At 44.3% G+C, this 21,362-nt stretch overlaps 1 protein-coding gene and 1 non-coding gene across 2 annotated transcripts in view; one reads left to right on the plus strand and one right to left on the minus strand.

Moving 5' to 3' along the window:
• tenm1 (teneurin transmembrane protein 1) overlaps positions 1 to 21,362 on the minus strand; it is a 249,339-nt gene that overhangs the window by 91,154 nt on the left and 136,823 nt on the right. Inside the window, 5 exon segments of the mRNA XM_070449465.1 lie at positions 4,029 to 4,055; positions 5,557 to 5,742; positions 9,574 to 9,772; positions 13,345 to 13,346; positions 13,830 to 14,024. Coding sequence (XP_070305566.1) covers positions 4,029 to 4,055; positions 5,557 to 5,742; positions 9,574 to 9,772; positions 13,345 to 13,346; positions 13,830 to 14,024 — 609 coding nt within the window.
• Positions 14,958 to 15,010, plus strand: LOC111982191 (U7 small nuclear RNA). Its single transcript, XR_002879702.1, has one exon. It is a non-coding gene; the product is annotated as a U7 small nuclear RNA (small nuclear RNA).

Consider the following 21,362-nt stretch of genomic DNA (forward strand, 5'->3'; position numbering starts at 1 on the left):
AATTATCAATATTGTGTGTAACTTCAATTCCACCCACATATTATATCTACTCATATAGCTACCTCATTACTGTTTATTATGCTCTACTAATTATATTGTAATAATCAACCATCATTAACAATACATTGAAACAGTACAATGCAGTCTATGACTTTATCAATAAACTGTAGCCCAGGCCAACTCTACTCTTAGAAAGAATGGTACTATCTACTTAAAAGGGTTCTCTGGCTGTCCCCATAGGAGAACCCTTTGAAGAACCCTTTTTGGTTCCAGGTAGTACCCTTTTTGGTTCCAGGTAGAACTCTTTTGGTTCCAAGTACAACTCTATTGGATTCCATGTATAACCTTTTCCCCAAAGGGTTATACCTGGAACCAAAAAGGGTTATCCTATGGGGAAAGCAGAAGGACACTTTTGGAACCTTTTTCTCTAAGAGTGTATGTGAGTCCAATAAGAATGTAATGAATGACTGTAACTGTCTTGAACAACAATGGATCCTGGAGAAGACTAGCCTACCTTCATTAGGGCAGAAGGCACCTCAACTTTCTTTTCATTTGGTAACATTGCATAATTAAAAAAGGATTATAAACCAACTTTGGGAAAAGTTATAGTTCTAATGAACATTCTGTAAAAGTACATCGGATGTCAAATAGGGACTATTAACTACAGAGCCATTTAGCTAGCTAGGTTGCACATAATTTTTTTTATCAAATATCAGTCAATTATGGTATCAAAGGCTTTAAAAATGTACTAGAAGGTAGCTTACCGGAGGCAAATCGCCAGGCGTTCAACTGGGCTGATGGATTCCCGGTAGTTGGTATCCATCCGGGCGATCCTGGCTCCAACCATCTGGAGCAGGTGCTCGAACTGGCTTCAGTCCAGATGAAAGTAACTTCGGAATTCCTCTCCAAACAGTCGAAGCTCTTGAATGAGACGGTGGAACTCCCCTGGCTGCTTTCGGGACTTTAACCATCTCTGAACCCACACAGACCTGCGCTTTCGGCGGGGCTGGTCCCGGCCCAACAGCYCGATCAAGACCACCTTCCTCAACGTTGGTCTCATTGTTGAAAGAGCCTACTCTGCTATCTTGACTATTTATTATTGCATTTTAATCCAAAACTGCATTTTGGAGGGAAATTATATTATAGGCTCCCACAATTAATTTGTGGATGTCATCGAATAAATAATATACTTGGTAAATAAATAAATACTTTAAAAAAAAAGAAATTCTCCAGTCAAACTGTTTTTATTATGTTATCCCACATTTTTTTACTGGATATGTGTGCAACAAAAATTCAACATTCACATTTTGCTACTTTCTGTCAAGTCTACGCATACAATTTGATGCATAAGTTCGATAAATCCAAGTATGCACCACGCAGAACGTACTGCAACTGCCTCTGCAACGCAATGCTGCAAGGCAAACGCAGCCTTCCATTGGAAATGAATGTACTTCTGGTGTATCATGTACTTCTGGTGTAGCATTGCTACTAAGTAGCCCTCCAATTGTTCTTCTCCACTATTCCACCTGCTAAAGCCCCTCCCCATCCCAAGTTGGGATGTCATCTAAGTGACCGGCAGGCCCCCGCCGTCCTCCCGGATCCCTAGGCCCCCTGAGAGGCCAGGGCCCATCCTTCGAAAAGAGCACACAGTGCCACCCACAGAACAGAAGCAGATCAACCGCTTAAAGCATTTCCAATGCTCTCACCTCAATTTGCTTTATATATAGCTATCAAAAAACGATATATATTCAAAAATCTGCCGTATCTTAATTTCCATCATTAACAATTAATATGTGTAATAATGTTGACAGTTCATGCAAAAGATTATTACCTATAACCAGGATTGCCATTGCATTACATTTTAGTCAAGCAATTATTATTTTAGCAAACAATCATTGTGATTCATCCTATATTGTTCCTAACATCCTTATCTCCTAGCCCAACTCAAGACTTGATTTACGAATGCATATACAGTTACAAGTGTTTGAGAAAGCATGCAACATTGACCAAAATTTGCAAAAATTGGGAGATTTGATTAACCATTGTCAAGTCCTAGGTGATGGAGATCAGATACACCCCCTTCCCTTGAAACACATTCACACTGTTCCCCCGTTGTGACCATTTCCCCAAGCATCTCTGTGCAGTCAGACCTTTGATTATTTGTGCCACCATGGTCACAATAATATGCCCCCTGTCTGATTGTCCGAGTGTGACCCCCTCCCCATTGGTTACTGCAGCCAGTGTTGCCAGCACAGCCACTGCCAGGGTGGGGGTACCCCACCGGAATCCCCAACAGCTCGATACAAGGTCGTCAAGGTTCTCATTAGTAGCTTTGAGAATTTCCTTGTATATTATGCTCTCCCATCAGGGGGCTCTGGCTTTGTAGGACCAACCCTGCCAGGCAGGCTCAGAATCTTGAGGGCTCTGTGCTGCTCCAGTAGGTCTTTGTCCACATTCCTTTTTCTGTTTTGGCTGCATATAGGCAACTTACAGTAAGCTCATAAAACAGATAAGGACTTCTCTTTAGTGTATGGGTCGCTCAGGTGGGTGTCTAGGGTATAGGGTTGGGGACAGTTGACAAAAAATAAATAAATTAGATGCCGCCTTATCCATTTCTAAAATAGTTAAATAATTATTTTACAACATTCCCTATCTTGAATGCTATAGTGTAGTTGTAGTTTATTTAACAATTGTTTAATTTTATTGCTTTTCTACTTAAAAAAATAAAATATTATTTCAATCCCTACTATGGCTAGCAATATACAGTTTATCGACTACGAGAGTTACATGCTGCCCTTTTAATCTATTCTCCTTGAAGATTGGATACAGAGCTTTGTGCCGAGTTGTTAGAAGGTAACAAGAGTTGTTAGAAGGTAAGGGGTTAATTTACGTAGAAGATCATAGGAAATCCCAGGACATGGTGTCTATAATACTGTAATAAGCTCACATAGTTGCTGCCACAAATTCCACACAGTTGTCATTGACTAGTTGGATATTCATTTCCCACTAAGCAAACAATTTCTGTTTTTACAGCATTCATATCAATTCATTTTTATCCGTTTTTTGCTCTGGCAGACTTTTTTTTGGTCAATAAAACTCATGAATGCAACTGTTTATGTCAAATTGTCCTGAAAAGAAAATGGTAAAACACTTCATTGTGAAGCTAAATATAAGGGCTGGACATGCAGATAAATGAAAGTCAGATAAATGAAAAGCCGATTTTTGCTGGTGTCTCAGGACTACTAGGGTTAAAGATCAAGCCCCCAAAACATGCTAACCTCTCACTATTACCAATAACAAGGGAGGTTAGCATTTTTGGGGGGTATGATATTTATGCCTTTCTCACTCATCATTATTCACAATTCATTCTTGAATATCCGTAATCATAGTAGCATCCACATTAATGAAGTGTTCAGAAACATATTATATTCTTATTTACAATAAAAGTGACTCTAAAATGGAACCACACATTATTTACCATTAATTTCTATTGGCACCACATAATCCAAAACACAACCAAAACTGCAAATGCATGAAAGAAGTGTGTAGTCACAAGCTTGATGTAGTCATGGTGTACTAGCAATATGGGACCAAATACTAAACGTTTTAGTAAATGTATACACTATAAGTGAATTTGTCCTAATACTTATGACATCATTAAATGGGGGGACTACATACGTAAAGTGCTTTCATTTCTAAACGGTAAAATAGATATTCTCAAAATACCCTCAAATAAAAGGTTACATTCTGTACATTTGACCTCAAACACAAAATTCTGGAGTATAGAGCCAAATGAAAAGTTTTAACTTCACTGTCCAAATAAATACATAGGGGAGTGTATTTTGTTATATTCTATCTTACATAAATTGAATATAGTGAATGTTCTGCCATTGCTTTGGGCATTGTACTTTCTCCTTAGAATTAATTAACATCTCAATAAATGTGCTTTGGTGGTACTGCAGGAATACCTCTTAAAACCCCTGCTGCTATGAAACAATTCAATCCTAAAGAATGAGAGCGCATCTTACCTTTAACAACGAGATCCAGGTAATACGCTATATACCACATGAAGATAAAAGGAAGAAAGAAAAAAGTGTTTGAGATTAGATTACTGAGCCTCAAAGATATATGCTAGCACCAGGGCACATGAAGAGATAATTACAGCCTATTAATGTGCCAGGAGCTAAGCTTTATGGTTTGATTCACACATCCACAGAGACACAAAGCCCATCTCCAATTCCCCATCTCTAAAGACAAGAAGAAGGATTTCAAAGGAGTGTTTTCTTGCATTTCTGAAGTTTTCTGGTTCTTTTACAAAATGTGCTTTTCAGTCACTTGGCAAAACCCAATTCCATTAGTCCCAGATGACAAACTACAGTGTTCTATCAAGGTGTATCCACATTAATTGAGTGCGTTCGAACTTGGTGAGCAAATTATTCAGTTGCAAGAGAAAGAAAAATGCCTCCACTCTAGGGAGGAGGGCATGGCTGATGGAAAATTTGCCTGGCGGCAACCAACAGTTCCATTGTGACTCTGAGTTTTCATTCTCAAATAACGGCAATGAAGTGGATAAATGGTATAACTGACAGGCAGGCAGGCCACTGACATCACTTGAACCCCAGCCAGTGGCTCTAAGACACATGGTAACATGTTACCCTCCCTCTAAAGGTTTGGTACCAGTGTTTCATCTGTTCTCTTCTAGCAGACTGAGTGAAGGACCAAGCAAGAAGGACTCATGGGTTCCATCTGACAACTACAAGTCTATATATTATACAGCAGATGGATGATTGGCTGGGAACGGTCTGCTAAACTGCTACTGTATTTAACATGTGTGGTGATATGCACGCACATGGATTACATATTCGTTGATTTGTATCTGCAAAAATCAGTGGTTCACACATCTTTCATTAGTACAAAAAAACAAACATTAGTAAAGCGTGACCCAGATTAAGACATTACGACCTCGGGACTATAATGTTCACTCTGACATTTTTGTCAAACATTTGTTCATCACATATAATTGATCTTTAGATGGTTCTTCATATGTCTGCGAAGTTAGATTTTTTTTAAAGTACATTTTGGATGAAGAAAATTAAAAACTAGAAAGTTCTATCTGCATAAACCCATTTGAACTTGGCGCTATAAGGCTCTATCTGCAATCCAATCACAAGACAGAACAAATACAGACGGAAGGTCAATCTGGACTCAGCCATAAGGTTCTATCTGCGATGGCACCCCCTAAAAAAAAAAGATTTACAAATGTCTCAGGATTTTGATATTCTGCACTTTAGGTACCGTTACGTTGAGGGCCTTAATGGGTTATGCAATCAGAATTCACTACAAAACTGTTCTGAGATTTTGATTCTCAATATCTCAGAACTATGCTTTACATATAGAACCTTATAGTCCTAAGGCCACAACATGTTAAAACCTAGGTACAGTAAATCAGCCCCTATGCCTCTAAACAGAACAATAGCTACTAGAGTCACGTTACATGCTCTGTGTATTAACCTCCTGTGGTAGTGTTAGTCCGAGGGGGGCGGGGGCGAGACTCACCGATGCTGCAGTGTTCTCCCTCCCAGCCGGGGTGGCACTCACACTGTCCGTTCTTACACTGGCCATGTTCCTGGCAGCGGGGGTGGCAGGCCTGCAGGTCACAGCCTGGCCCCTCCCAGCCCTCCTCACACTGGCACTTCCCTCCCACACACACACTGTGGGCACTGCAGGGCACCGGACACACCTCTGCACACGGACAGAGAGAGAGACCGGCAGGGGTCTTACTGCACTTGGCAACAGACAGTACACCTCCACATTGGCCGGATGGACATGTCAAAGGTCAGCTGCATCATTGCTCCCAAAATACACGTGACCATTTCCTATGAATTAATTCAGGATCCTAGACTCATTTCTGCACTCATCTTGTCTTGCTAGTTCATCTAATATAACAAAAAAATGAATATTTTAAAACGGAATATAATGAAAACCCATTACCATTTTTATTCTAATGGTATCTCTACTCTACATACTCATGATTTGAAACTTTGAATAGGAATTGGAAAATGTTTGTTATAATACAGAACAGGCAATATTTCTATGTAGAGTGCTGCAGGTGCAGTTATAATACATTCAATGCTTAAAGTTTTAGAAGTTTAATGGTATTCAATGAATAATTTCAGCAGAATATGGAGAGTACTGTCCATCCTATCAGCAAGTAGCCAATCAACAGGGAGAAGAAAGAGCTGCTGGCGCAGAAAGGCCACTTATCCCCACACATGGAAAAGGCATTCCCATTTAAATATACATCATATTTAATCATGCCATAACAACTCAATTTGCATTTTATTAATCTCGATTTTTCTACCATTAAGCATATGACATTTAATCCATTTCCTCTATGCATCTGCTTGCAATAGAATTCAACATGTTTGCCATCTAAAACGATTTAATAATAACGGTTGAACGTTGGCATTATCTTCAATGCCTTTATATTTCTGTTTTAAAAACCATATACTGCACATTGATAGATATAATTCACTGTCTTACAGTGAGGTTACAGTATGTCTACTCTATAGTAATGAAATTGTCAGTGCAGTCACACACAGTCAACATTACAAGTAATTCTACATACACTTGAGTGAACATAAAATCAATTTTCACTTTTGGATAGAAAACCTGAACTTTGCTTTGGAAGGCTGGAAAAAAGTGTGGGTTGAGTGAATGCACAATTCTTTCATGGTTACGGAAACCGAGGCACCACAATGCTCCAAGATTCAATTCATTGGAAAGTGAAATAGCCTCCACATGAGCTGTTTTCCCCTTTGGCCATCACTGAAAACACAATTGATAGGAAAAATAATGAAGAATGAGGGATTACTTTGCCTTTTGAGGAATATCTTAATATGCAGCCCACCTCTCAGGTTTTTCACCCAACTTTAATAAAGGCTTGGCATGTAGCACTACTTGACTCAAGGAAGAGAACCATTAATAATATGAAGATGAGCAAAAATGTATATGACAGGCACCCTATATTCTAAAGGATGGATGCTTCCATAATATTGTTGGCACGGTTTCCATCCCTCTCCATAAGCGGGGACACCAGCAGTAGGGTGTGTGTTAGTGTGTTGTTGTGTTGTGTGGCAGCTATAGCAGCAGGCAGCTAATCTGTAAACCTGGCCCTGGGCTACTGAAGAATTTGATCTCCTTTGTGATCTGGCTGCTACATGAGATCTACATCTGTAGCACTGGCTGAACAAAACAAAAATAACAACTTTCAGACAAAGATGACAAACTATACAGACGAATATCCAGCATCATCTCCCTTATGGAAAAAAACGCATGTTTTCATGTGATCACGTGATCTTGTGTGAAATTAATATGATAACATGAAACTACATATGTGAAAACGTGATCACGTGAAGTATTCCAAAAACACATGTTTTCATGTGATCACGTGATCTTGTGTGAAATTAATATGATAACATGAAACTACATATGTGAAAACGTGATCACGTGAAGTATTCCAAAAACACATGTTTTCATGTGATCACGTGATCTTGTGTGAAATTAATATGATAACATGAAACTACATATGTGAAAACGTGAAGTATTCCAAAAACACATGTTTTCACATGTGAAATTTCATGTGAAATCATGTGATTTTCTTCAAGGCTCACACAGCTTCTCTGAGATGTTCCTACAACCACTGTGTCAACGCTGTTTGCTTATCAGTAAGAACCATAGTCATTGGTGGCAACCCTCATTATCAATGTCCTCTGACTCAAACAAATTAATTAAACATTTCAGTAAGAGACAGCTGTTTGCCACGAATTCAACAAGAGACAGACTGAAATTAAATGCATAGACATTTTCTACTTTTTCAAGTGTCGCAGTGTACTAACAAGTGAGTGCAGTGAAGATAACTTTAATTTGTTCTGTATAAACAGCCAGAAAGGTGACCTAAATTCAAATACGAAAATCTGATGAAAAGATAACACCAACACTATGCTAAAAATAACAGATTAAAATTGTACAAATGAGCATATCTCGGGATGAATCCTAACCATGGCATTATTGTTCCCTGGAGGAGGCATATTAAAAAAGGAAGAATTTATAAACTAGCATTAGAATGCATCAATTTCATGACTCCCACCAAAAGATATGCAAGTATTGATAAAGAAACAAGAAGTGGCTTAGATGGCAGCCATGGTGCGTAGTCTAATTTACACACAGCATGTCAGAGAAATGATTGCTCAGTTGTCTGATAGACTGCTGGGTGTGTGAAGTTCTGCTTCTGCTAGGAGCTGGCAGATTACAAGCAGAAAAACACATTGACTGAGTAACACAGACCCTGGCCAAAGGTAAGACCAAAAGTTAGCGTCATGTACAGAAAACGTAATCTAAATCACAGCCAGACAGAAACCAACAGTAGCGGCTTGACTACATTTAAACCTTTTATGGGAGGTTAAGGATGTGATTAATCTCCAAAGGCTCCCCTCTAAGAGTCTGGGAATGGACTTTCCAACTCCGTTCACAAGTCACTACAGTCCTTTCTAAGGATGTGAATTGTTTATGTGCAGTTAGAGTCTGAAAGCACTGTATTCAAGTGTGTGTATCTGTATGTAGGAATAACCTCACAGTATATCGATAGAGACATTTCTATATATTCATCCCTATACATGGCTCTGCGTGTACGTAAGTTGTGTGTACACTAACATTCAAAAGTTTGGGGTCACTTAGAAATGTTCATGTTTTTGAAAGAAAAGCACATTTTTTTGTTCATTAAAATAACATCAAATTGATCAGAAATAAAGTGTAGACATTGTTAATGTTGTAAATTACTATTGTAGCTGGAAACGGATGATTTTTAATGGAATATCTACATAGGCAGAGGCCCATTATCAACAACCATCACTCCTGTGTTCCATCACTCCTGTCCTCTTGCTCAGTTGTGCACCGGGGTCTCCCACTCCTTTTTCTATTCTGGTTGGAGACAGTTTGCYCTGTTCTATGAAGGGAGTAGTAAACAGCGTTGTACGAGATCTTCAGTTTCTTGGCAATTTCTCGCATGGAATAGCCTTCATTTCTCAGAACAAGACTAGACTGACGAGTTTCAGAAGAAAGTTATTTGTTTCTGGCCATTTTGTGCCTGTAATTGAACCCACAAATGCTGATGCTCCAGATACTCAACTAGTCTAAAGAAGGACAGTTTTATTGCTTCTTTAATCAAGACAACAGTTTTCAGCTCTGCTAACATAATTGCAAAAGGGTTTTCTAATGATCAATTAGCCCTTTAAAATGATAAACTTGGATTAGCTAACAAAAAGTGCCATTGGAACACAGGAGTGATGGTTGCTGATAATGGGCCTCAGTACGCGTATGTAGATATTCCAATAAAAATCGTCCGTTTCCAGCTACAATAGTCTTTTACAACATAAACTATGTCTACACTGTATTTCTGATCAATTTGATGTTATTTTAATGGACAAAAAATGAGCTTTTCTTTCAAAAACAAGGACATTTCTAAGTGACCATAAACTTTTGAACGGTAGTGTACGTCATGGTTCTTGTACTCACCGGTGGAGCAGTCGGAGCCTGTCCAGCTAGAATCACAGGTACAGGTGCCAGAATCTGGCAGGTAGTTCCCATGGCCTGAACACTGCTCCTGGCACGCTGGCAGGGGACTCTCACAGTCTGGGCCTCCCCACCCCGGTGAACACAGGCACTCCCCCTTCACACAAACACCATGGCCAGAACACTGAGGGTCCAGCAGTCACTGGCCATGCATAAAAAGGGAAGTGAGAGAGGGGGGGGGGGGGGGTGCGATGGAGGGAGGGAGCGTGAGAGAGTGAAAAAGAGAGCAAGAGAGAGTAGCGAGAGAGAGAGAAAGAGTAAATATTTCACATCCCTGAACATGTGTATATTGTTTGAATATTTTTTTCTTCTGGATTTCCTTTCTTCTATGAGTAGGTACTGACACAAAACATCCCGATCACATCTTTCCTCTATGGGTAGGTTCTGACATAAAACATCCTATTCACACCATTCTTCTACGGGTAGGTACTGCCACAAAACATCCCCATCACACCTTTCCTCTATGGGTAGGTAATGACACAAAATATCCCCATCACACCTTTCCTCTATGGGTAGGTGGTGACACAAAACATCCCCATCACACCTTTCCTCTACGGGTAGGTACTGACACAAAACATCCCTGTCACACCTTTCCTCTACGGGTAGGTAGGGACACAAAACATCCCCATCACACCTTTCCTTCAACGGTAGGTACTGACACACAACATCTCAGTCACACCTTTCCTCCATGGGAAGGTGATGACACAAAACATCCTAGTCACACCATTCCTCTATGGGTAGGCTCTGAAACAAAACATTTTTGAAACACCTTTCCTCTATGGGTAGGTAGGATAGGTACTGACACAAAACATCCCCATCACACCTTCCTTCTATGGGCAGGTACTGACACAAACCATCCCCGTCACACCTTTCCTCTATGGGTAGGTAGGGTCGGTACTGACAAAAAACATCCCCATCACACCTTTCCTCTATGGGTAGGGGAACAAAACATCCTCGTCACACCTTTCGTCTATGGGTAGGTTCTGAAACAAAACATTCCCGTCACACCTTTCCTCAATGGGCAGGAAGGGACACAAAACATCCCCGTCACACCTTTCCTCTATGGGTAGGTTCTGAAACAAAATATCCCCGTCACACCTTTCCTCTATGGGTAAGTAGGGTAGGTCGTGACACAAAACATCCCCATCACACCTTTCCTCTATGGGTAGGTTCTGACACAAAACATCCCTGTCACACCTTTCCTGTGGGTAGTTACTGACACAAAACATCCCCATCACACCTTTCCTCTATGGGTAGGTTGTGACAAAAAAAAACTCACAGCTTCCCTTTATGGGTAGGTGCTGACACAAAACATCCCAGTCACACCTTTCCTCCATGTGTAGGTTCTGACACAAAACATCCCTGTCACACCTTTCCCGTGGGTAGTTACTGACAGAAAACATCCCCATCACACCTTCCTATATTGGTAGGCATGGGCACAAAACATCCCTGACACAACAGATCCTAGTCACACCTATCCTCTATGGGTAGGTACTGACACAAAACATTCCTGTCACACCTTTCCTCTATGGGTAGGTACTGACACAAAACATCTCGGTCACACCTTTCCTCTAAGGGTAGGTACTTACACAAAATACCTCCGTCACACCTTTCCTCTATGGGCAGGCACTGACACAACACATCCCAGTCACACCTTGCCTCCATGTGTAGGTTCTGACACAAAACATCCCAGTCACACCTTTCCTATGGGTAGGTACTGACACAAAACATCCCCATCACATCTTTCCTATATGGGTAGGTAGGGTAGGTACTGACACAAAGCATTCCCGTCACACCTTCCTATATTGGTAGGTACTGACAAAAAACATTCCTGTCACACCTTTCCTCTATGGGTAGGTTGTGAGACAAAAAACCCTCACACCTTCCCTTTATGGGTAAGTGGGAACACAAAACATGTCCATCACACCATTCCTCTATGGGCAGGTTCTGACACAAAACATCCCAGTCACACCTTTCCTCCATGTGTAGGTTCTGACACAAAACATCCCCATCACAACTTTCCTCTATGGGTAGGTTGTGACAAAAAAAGCTCACAGTTTCCCTTTACGGGTAGTTGGGGACACAAAACATACCCATCACACCATCCCTATATGGGTAGGTTGGGTAGGTTATGAAACAAAACATCCCAGTCACACTTTTCCTCCATGTGTAGGTTCTGACACACCTTCCCTTTGGGTAGTTACTGACACAAAACATCCCCATCACACCTTCCTATATTGGTAGGCATAGACACAAAACATCCCTGTCATGCCTTTAATCTATGGGTAGGTACTGACAAAAAACATCCCTGTCACACTTTTCCTCTATGGGTAGGTAAGGTAGCAGTGAAACAAAACATCCCTGTCACAACTTTCCTCGATGGGTAGTTACTGACACAAAACATCCCCATCACACATTTCCTCCATGGGTAGGTGCTGACACAAAACCTCCCAGTCACACCTTTCCTGTCTGGGTAGGTGCTGACAAAAAACATCCCAGTCATGCCTTCCCTCTATGGGTAGGTACTGGCACAAAACATCACCATCACACCTTTTTACTCTGTGGGTTGGTAGGGTAGGTACTGACACAAAACTTCTCCATCACACCTTTTCTATATGGGTACGTATTGACACAAAACATCCCAGTCACACCTTTCTTCTATGGGTCGGAACTGACACAAACCATCCCCATTACACCTTTCCTCTATGGGTAGGGTCACAAAACATCCCTGTTACACTTTTCCTCTATGGTTAGGTAGGGTAGGTCGTGACTCAAAATATCTCTCTCCCACCTTTCCTATATGGATAGGTTGGGTAGGTACTAACACAAAGCATCCCCATCAAACCTTCCTCTCTGGGTAGGTTCTGACACAAAACATCCCAGTCACACCTTTCCTCTATGGGTAGGTAGGGTAGGTTGTGACACAAAACATCCCCGTCTCACCTTTCCTCTATAGGGAGGTAGGGTAGGTTGTGACACAAAACATCCCCCTCACACCATTAATCTATGGGTAGGTACTGACACAAAACATCCCCATCACACCTTTCCTCTATGGGTAGGTACTACACACTGAAGAAGGCTGCAAAGCTGAAACCTCTGTGTCTGCTATCCCTAATGCAGTGAAAATAAAAAATAAATAAAAAAGCTTTATGCGATGTCTTTTTCAGTGCAGACCCATCACACATTTTGTTTGTCTATGTACTGACACAGAACATCCCCATCACACCTTTCCTCTATGGGTAGGTACTGACACAAAACACCCCATCACATCTAGCTGATTTAACACATTGTCTGTGTACTTCTGTGGTGTGTATTCTAACAGTGTCAGTGCAACCTTTCGAGAACAGCGTGTCCAAGCAGTGAATGGTTTATTACTGAGAACCCATCGCACCATGAGCAAAACATGTCCATCGACAAAAAATAACATTGAAACCTCTGCAGCTTTCACACATGATTCTCATAAAGACTGAACAACAAACAGCTTCAATCCATGTCTGAAGCTAATTGATCACATTTAGTTGTGATACACTTCAGAACAACCCCACCCCCCCAACTAATGCACACTACAAAAAAGAAAAAAGAAAAATCTATGCAGTGTTAACCACAGTAATTACCACAATGCTTGCAGGCTAGATCCTAGTCACAGGCTCATTGACTCAAGGTTATTCTCTAGCACGGATATCTCAGACAAAGCCAATAATTACCACTGGGTACAACTACCTTAGGACAATCAATTGATTTGGCTGCTTCATGTATAAGCATTCCTCATGACGTGCGTGAAAAGCGGGGAGGGGCTATGTGTGTGTGTGTGTGTAGAGGATAATCTATTGGATCAATCTGTTTTTGCAAACAAAAACTCTCCCCATAATTAAAATGATGTGAGAGGAGGATACTGGATGTATTGTTGCTGTGGTTAAATAGTAATCAGACAATCTATCAGACAGTTTGGTGTGTGTCTGCGTGCAAAACCCAACAACAAACAGAATACTGGTTTGGTTAGTGGCTAAGAGCCCTGAACTAACAACGAGTGGCTTTTCCGGTAAAAAAAAATGATGTGGCATGCTTCTGTTGTTGCACTCTTGGATAAGGGATGCACCAAACCAAACCCCCTTGGCTAGGCTAAACGCAGCTGTATCCTATGTCTATCCCTATTCCTGTGTAAATAGTGATAATGATTATTATTAGAATAGGACCCTTGCCTTGTTCACAGTTGTTGCCCTTATAGGCAGGGCTGCACATACAGATGCCGTTGACACAGGTGCCGTGGTTGGAGCATGTGGGATCGATGCACTGGTCTTCCTGGATGTCACACTCTGGGCCCTTCCAGCCCGGGTGACACTGGCAGTAACCTTTCTCATAATCTCCATTGCCACTGCACAGGACAGGACAGGAGTCTGGAAGAAAAACGACAGTACAGCAGCCCTTTAGAAATACTGTGGTGGAAAGAAAATACTTTGGTTTGTTATCATTCAAAACCTTAACTAAAAACTGGTTGTTATCCAAGATGTGAATTGTGAAGCTGTTTGTGTCATTTCAGCCCTAGAAGGTACTAGTCAGCTCTCAACCTGAGACCCCAGTGGCGATCTCCCCATGAGCCATATACCAGTTTTAACCAGGTTTCACCCATCACCAATATCTCCCTAATAAGCATGCAGCTGAAGTCACCTAATCCTCTCTCCTGATGGTAGTGCTTTAAGTACTCTCCCCTCCGCTGGGCGCAGGCCACGCACCCCTACTCAAACCCTCTTCCTGTGAAATCCACCTAATCTTTCAAGCATTTCAATTTTTCTTAAGTGGCACCTGAGTTAAACTCCAGTAGCTGCGGCATGGCGCTGCAGCATCGGTATCTCCCTCCAACACCCCCCTCTATTCCCCAAGGCCCCTCTGTACCACATGAAAACATAATACAGTTTACTATAGAATACTACAGTACTTACTATAGAATGCTGTAGTATACTGTATTATTCCGTAGAATACTATACTACACAATGTAGGAGCCCTCGATCATGTGCAGTACTTACTATACAATGTGGTGCAGTACTATACTGTAGAATACTATAGTAAATACTACAGTATTATTCAACCAAAAAACACTTCAGTCAACACTACAGTAATGTCTGCAAAAACACTGTAGTATTTACTACAATATTTAATTTGCATTTACCCTGCACATTCCCCTCCCCATATCCTAATTTGTGCCACCCATAAGAGAGAAACCTACACGCTAAGTATAGAGCATATATTGTGTTCCCTTCAGGTTATAGAAAAGAGCAGAAGCTCTGAACTATCTGTTCAGAACCCAGTTATATCTACCTACAGGTTATGGAAAATGTGCTCTTTTATTATTTCTCCAGTAGGTTTCCTCAAGAAGAAAGCCTCCACTTCTATGTGTTACGAATCCCGCCGAGGATGGTGCCTCTTCCCGTTCGGGCGGCGCTCGGCGGTCGTCGTCTCCGATCTACTAGCTGCCACCGATCCCCTTTTCTGTTTTCTTTTGAGTTTGTCTAATTTGTATCACCTGTTTTGTGTTTAGGGTAGGGGGTTATTTAAACCCAGTTGGCCCGCCGACTTTTGTGCGGGCTTGTTTTTTCTGTTTGTGTTGGTGGTGTTGTTATAGTGGATTTCAGTCCTACTTTTATTGGACCATATTTTGACGCGCCCGTTGTTTATGTGGCGTCGCCGTTTATGTGATTATTTCTGGGTGAAATAAATATCCACTCGATTGAGATTACCCTGCTCTCTGCACCTGACTCTTTCATGTCCACCATTGGAACCGTTACAGAAGCCCGCACCAACTATGGAGTCAGCAGAAGCAGCAACCACCCCTCTTCCATCGATGGAGGAGCGTGTCCTTCATCACACCGCCGTTCTCCATCGGATTGGGTCGGCGATGGACATGATGATGGAGAGGATGGAGCGATGGGAGAGGAGTGGTATCCCGACTACAACCCCAGCTCCTTCCCAGACGGCGCAACCTTCCCTATCAACGTCAGCATCAGGTTCGGGTGCATTGCGTCTTGCGCTCCCAAGGGAGTACGACGGAGCGGTGGCTGGGTGCCAGGGGTTTTTGCTCCAGTTGGAGCTCTACTTGGCCACTGTTCGTCCGACTCCTTCTGGAGAGGAGAGTGTTAGCCTCCTCATCTCCTGTCTGACGGGTAGAGCCCTGGAATGGGCTAACGCGGTCTGGAACGGCCCAGACTCGGTGCGAGACCACTACCCAGAGTTCACCCGCCGCTTTCGGGCCGTATTTGACCACCCTCAGGAGGGCCGAGCGGTGGGTGAGAGACTGTTCCACCTCAGACAGGAGACGAGGAGTGCGCAAGACTTCGCCTTGGAGTTCCGGACCTTGGCTGCTGGTGCGGGGTGGAATGACAGGGCCCTGATGGATCATTACCGATGTAGCCTTCGGGAGGACGTCCGTCGGGAGCTAGCTTGTCGAGACACTACACTCTCTCTCGATGAGCTCATTGACATGTCTATACGACTGGACAACCTGCTAGCTGCCCGCGGGCGTTCAGAGGGGGTCCTGTCAGTTCCACCTCCCAGCCCTCCRGCTCCAACTCRGATGGAGTTGGGAGGGGCTGCWTCTAGGGGGGCCYGAGGAGGTGGCWTCTCTTGCACCTATTGTGGRCGAAGAGGACACACTTCGGACCGGTGCTGGAGGAGTGCCTCTGGGAGTAGAGATGGCAGGCGGAATACTRCTCGGTCACCCCAGGTGAGTAGGCACAAGACTCACCCAGAGCTTCCTGTCGGTCACATGTTTTTGGTTATTTTTTRCCCTGCGTTTTTCCCCTCTCTCCAGCATAAGGCGCTAGTAGACTCAGGCGCAGCTGGGAGTTTTATGGATCGCGGACTCGCCCGTAAYTTGGGTATTCCGTTGGTGCAGATAGACCCACCTTTCCCTGTGCACTCCTTAGATAGCCGACSGTTAGGGTCAGGGCTGATCAGGGAGGCCACGATTCCGCTGGACATGGTAACGCAGGGGGATCATAGGGAGCAGATTAGTTTCTACCTTATTGATTCACCTGGGTTTCCAGTGGTGTTGGGGGTTCCCTGGCTAGCCATTCACAATCCCCTCATTTCCTGGAGACAGGGAGCTCTTCAGGGGTGGTCAGAGGAGTGTTCAGGTAGGTGTGTGGGAGTTTCCATCGGTGCCACATCGGTGGAGAGTCCAGACCAGGTTTCCACTGTGCGCATTCCCCCAGAATATGCCGATTTGGCTATCGCTTTTAGTAAGAAGAAAGCGACTAAATTACCARCTCATCGACGGTGGGATTGCGTGATAAACCTCCAGGAGAACGCTGCACTTCCCAGGAGTCATGTGTACCCATTGTCACAAGAGGAGACGTTGGCTATGGAGACATATGTCACGGAATCGCTGAGACAGGGGTTCATTCGGCCCTCCATGTCACCAGCCTCCTCGAGTTTCTTTTTTGTGAGAAAGAAGGAGGGAGGTCTGCGTCCGTGCATTGATTATCGAGGTCTAAATTCAATCACAGTGGGATTTAGTTATCCGCTACCTCTCATCGCTACGGCGGTGGAATCATTCCACGGAGCACGTTTTTTCACAAAACTGGACCTCTGGAGCGCGTATAATCTGGTGCGTATTCGGGGAGGAGACGAGTGGAAAACAGCGTTTAGTACCACATCAGGCCACTATGAGTACCTCGTCATGCCGTATGGGTTAAAGAATGCTCCAGCCGTCTTCCAATCCTTTGTAGATGAGATTCTCAGGGACTTGCACGGGCAGGGTGTGGTAGTGTATATTGATGACATCTTGATCTATTCTGCCACACGCGCCGCGCATGTCTCCCTGGTGCGCAGGGTCCTTGGGCGGTTGCTGGAGCATGACCTATACGTCAAGGCTGAGAAATGTGTGTTCTCCAAACAAGCCYTTTCCTTCCTGGGTTATCGCATTTCCACCTCAGGGGTGGTGATGGAGAGTGACCGCGTTAACGCCGTGCGTAATTGGCCGACTCCGACCACGGTAAAGGAGGTGCAGCGGTTTTTAGGGTTTGCCAATTACTACCGGAGGTTTATCCGGGGTTTTGGCCAAGTGGCGGCACCCATTACCTCACTGCTAAAGGGAGGGCCGGTGCGTCTACAGTGGTCGGCCGAGGCAGAGGGAGCTTTCAACCAGTTGAAGGCACGGTTTACTGAGGCTCCCGTGTTGGCGCATCCGGACCCTTCATTAGCGTTCATAGTGGAGGTGGATGCGTCCGAGGCTGGTGTTGGAGCCGTGCTATCACAGCGCTCGGGCACGCCACCGAAGCTCCGTCCCTGTGCGTTCTTTTCTAAGAAGCTGGGTCCGGCGGAGCGGAACTATGATGTGGGGGACAGGGAGCTACTAGCTATGGTAAAAGCCCTGAAGGTGTGGAGACACTGGCTTGAGGGGGCTAAGTARCCTTTTCTCATCTGGACTGACCACCMCAATCTGGAGTATATCCGAGAGGCGAGGAGACTGAATCCGCGTCAGGCGAGGTGGGCCATGTTCTTTACTCGTTTTAGATTCACGATCTCTTATCGACCAGGTTCCCTCAACACTAAGGCCGACGCGCTGTCTCGTCTCTATGACACGGATGACCGGCCCATCGATCCGACTCCCATCCTTCCCGCCTCTTGTCTGGTGGCRCCGGTGGTATGGGAGGTGGACGCGGACATCGAGCGGGCGTTGAGGGTAGAACCTGTGCCGTCCCAGTGTCCGACTGGCCTTAGGTACGTACCGCTTGGTGTCCGTGATCGATTGATTCGGTGGGCTCACACACTACCTTCTTCGGGTCATCCGGGGATGGAGAGGACAGTGCGGGGTCTTAGAGGGAAATACTGGTGGCCCACCTTGGCTAAGGACGTGAGACTCTATGTCTCCTCCTGCTCGGTATGCGCTCAGAGTAAGGCTCCTAGGCACCTACCGAGAGGGAAGTTACAACCCCTTCCGGTTCCACAACGGCCATGGTCTCATCTCTCGGTAGATTTTTTGACTGATCTTCCTCCATCTCAGGGGAACACTACCATTCTGGTCGTTGTGGATCGGTTCTCTAAGTCCTGTCGTCTCCTCCCATTACCTGGTCTCCCTACGGCCCTACAGACTGCGGAGGCTCTATTTACCCACGTCTTCCGGCATTACGGGGTGCAGGAGGACATCGTATCTGATCGAGGTCCCCAGTTCACGTCCCGGGTGTGGAGGGCGTTTATGGAGCGTCTGGGGGTCTCGGTCAGCCTCACCTCTGGGTATCACCCCGAAAGTAATGGGCAGGTGGAAAGAGTGAACCAGGAAGTGGGTAGGTTTCTGAGGTCGTATTGCCAGGACCGGCCAGGAGAATGGGCGAGGTACGTCCCGTGGGCGGAGTTGGCTCAGAACTCACTCCGCCACTCATCAACGAACATGTCGCCCTTCGAATGTGTACTGGGGTACCAGCCGGTCCTGGCTCCGTGGCATCAGAGCCAGACCGACGCTCCTGCGGTGGAGGAGTGGGTACAGCGCTCTAGAGAGACCTGGCGAGCGGTCCAGGACTCTCTCAGGCAGGCCAGTGAACGGCAGAAGAGGAGCGCTGACCGCCACCGCAGTGAGGCCCCMGTGTTCGCACCAGGGGACAGGGTCTGGCTCTCGGCCCGAAACCTGCCCCTCCGCCTGCCCTGCCGGAAGCTGGGGCCGCAGTGTGTGGGGCCATTTAAAGTCCTGAGGAGGATAAACGAGSTGTGTTATAGGTTACAACTTGTCTCTTACTATCGTATTAACCCCTCGTTTCATGTGTCTCTCCTCAGGCCGGTGGTAGCTGGTCCCCTGCAGGAAGGTGAGGTACCGGAGGTCCCTCCTCCCCCTCTCGACATCGAGGGGTCCCCGGCGTATAGGATACGAGCCATTCTGGACTCAAGACGCCGGGTGAGGGGCCTGCAGTACCTCGTGGACTGGGAGGGGTACGGTCCGGAGGAGAGATGCTGGGTACCGGTGGGGGACATTTTGGATCCGTCCATTTTAAAGGACTTTCACCGCCTCCATCCGGATCGCCCTGCTCCTCGTCCTCCGGGTCGTCCTCGAGGCCGGGGTCGGCGCGCTGCGGGAGCCGCGCGTCGGGAGGYGGGTACTGTTACGAATCCCGCCGAGGATGGTGCCTCTTCCCGTTCGGGCGGCGCTCGGCGGTCATCGTCTCCGGTCTACTAGCTGCCACCGATCCCCTTTTCTGTTTTCTTTTGAGTTTGTCTAATTTGTATCACCTGTTTTGTGTTTAGGGTAGGGGGTTATTTAAACCCAGTTGGCCCGCCGACTTTTGTGCGGGCTTGTTTTTTCTGTTTGTGTTGGTGGTGTTGTTATAGTGGATTTCAGTCCTACTTTTATTGGACCATATTTTGACGCGCCCGTTGTTTATGTGGCGTCGCCGTTTATGTGATTATTTCTGGGTGAAATAAATATCCACTCGATTGAGATTACCCTGCTCTCTGCACCTGACTCTTTCATGTCCACCATTGGAACCGTTACACTATGTTAAAGATAATACAACAAAAACACTATAGTAAATACTACAGTACTGCTTGACAAAATACCACAATATATTACAGTCTGCAAAACCACTACAGTAAATACTACAGTATCCTACAATTTGTAAAAACACTACAGTAATTGCTATAGTATAGATTTTAGTTTACTACAGTATTTATACTATTGTTAACAGTAAATACCACAGAATTCAATGTAGTACTGTAGGATTAAAGTCCGCAAAAACACTACAGTGAATAATATAGTATTTATACCATAGTATACTATAGTATTTTTCCATGTGGGAACTCAGCGCCTTACTATGAAAATGTATATTTACAAAATGAGGAAGAACGGAGCCTCAGAGTCTCAGAGGCTGCAGCATGGAGACTCATGGTCTCATCACATCAGAGCAGAACGTACAGTGCTGTATGGATTCAATAGAGATCTTTGTTCACATGCCAAAAGGATCAGCGTTCCGTCAACGGGACAGTTGTAAATCGTGCAGCGCGTTATATCAAGATCGCAGATTTTAGAGTAACAACACATGTCGGTACATAGAAGTGTCTTATATCGGCTGAAAACTTAAATTCTTGTTAATATAACTGCACTGTCCAATTTACAGTAGCTACTACTGCGAAAAAATGCTATGCTATTGTTTAATGAGAGCTCCTAACAACAAAACACTATTTTCAACGCGATAGGTTTGTTAAATTCACCTCTGAAGGTGAAATGTGTACTTACATTCTGAAATCTTGCTCTGATTTATCATCCAAAGGGTCCCAGAGATAACCTGAAGTGTCATTTGCTTATATATTTAAAAAAATAATATCCTAAAAAGGTCCATATAGCACACGCGATCAATTTTGTATTTCCACTCGTTCAATTTGCAAAGAAAGGAATCTGTGAAAATCTCAACCTAAACATTGTTTGAACAAGTCAAATCACATTTGTATGTATTCCTCAGAGATCCTAGAAGGTAACAAGACGTAACTATTTAATTAGGGGTGTAGTATATCCTATAGGACACCATATTTGGTCAGAGAGCGATGCCTTGATGGCACACCGATGATGCGGTGGGCCATCACTTGAAGGACTGTATCTTTGTCAAATAAGCACCATTCGGGGTCAAACAAAGCTAGCTAGATAGCCAATGAGCTGGGCTTTACGGGAGTATCCAGAAACCCCGTCTCGGTCGCAAAATGTAGGCGCTAACCTTTTGCGACAGCATGCTTTTCCTTTTGGACACAACGTATAAGAA

The sequence above is a fragment of the Salvelinus sp. IW2-2015 genome, linkage group LG20 (genome assembly GCF_002910315.2).
Source record: "Salvelinus sp. IW2-2015 linkage group LG20, ASM291031v2, whole genome shotgun sequence".
Taxonomy (NCBI): Eukaryota; Metazoa; Chordata; class Actinopteri; order Salmoniformes; family Salmonidae; genus Salvelinus; species Salvelinus sp. IW2-2015.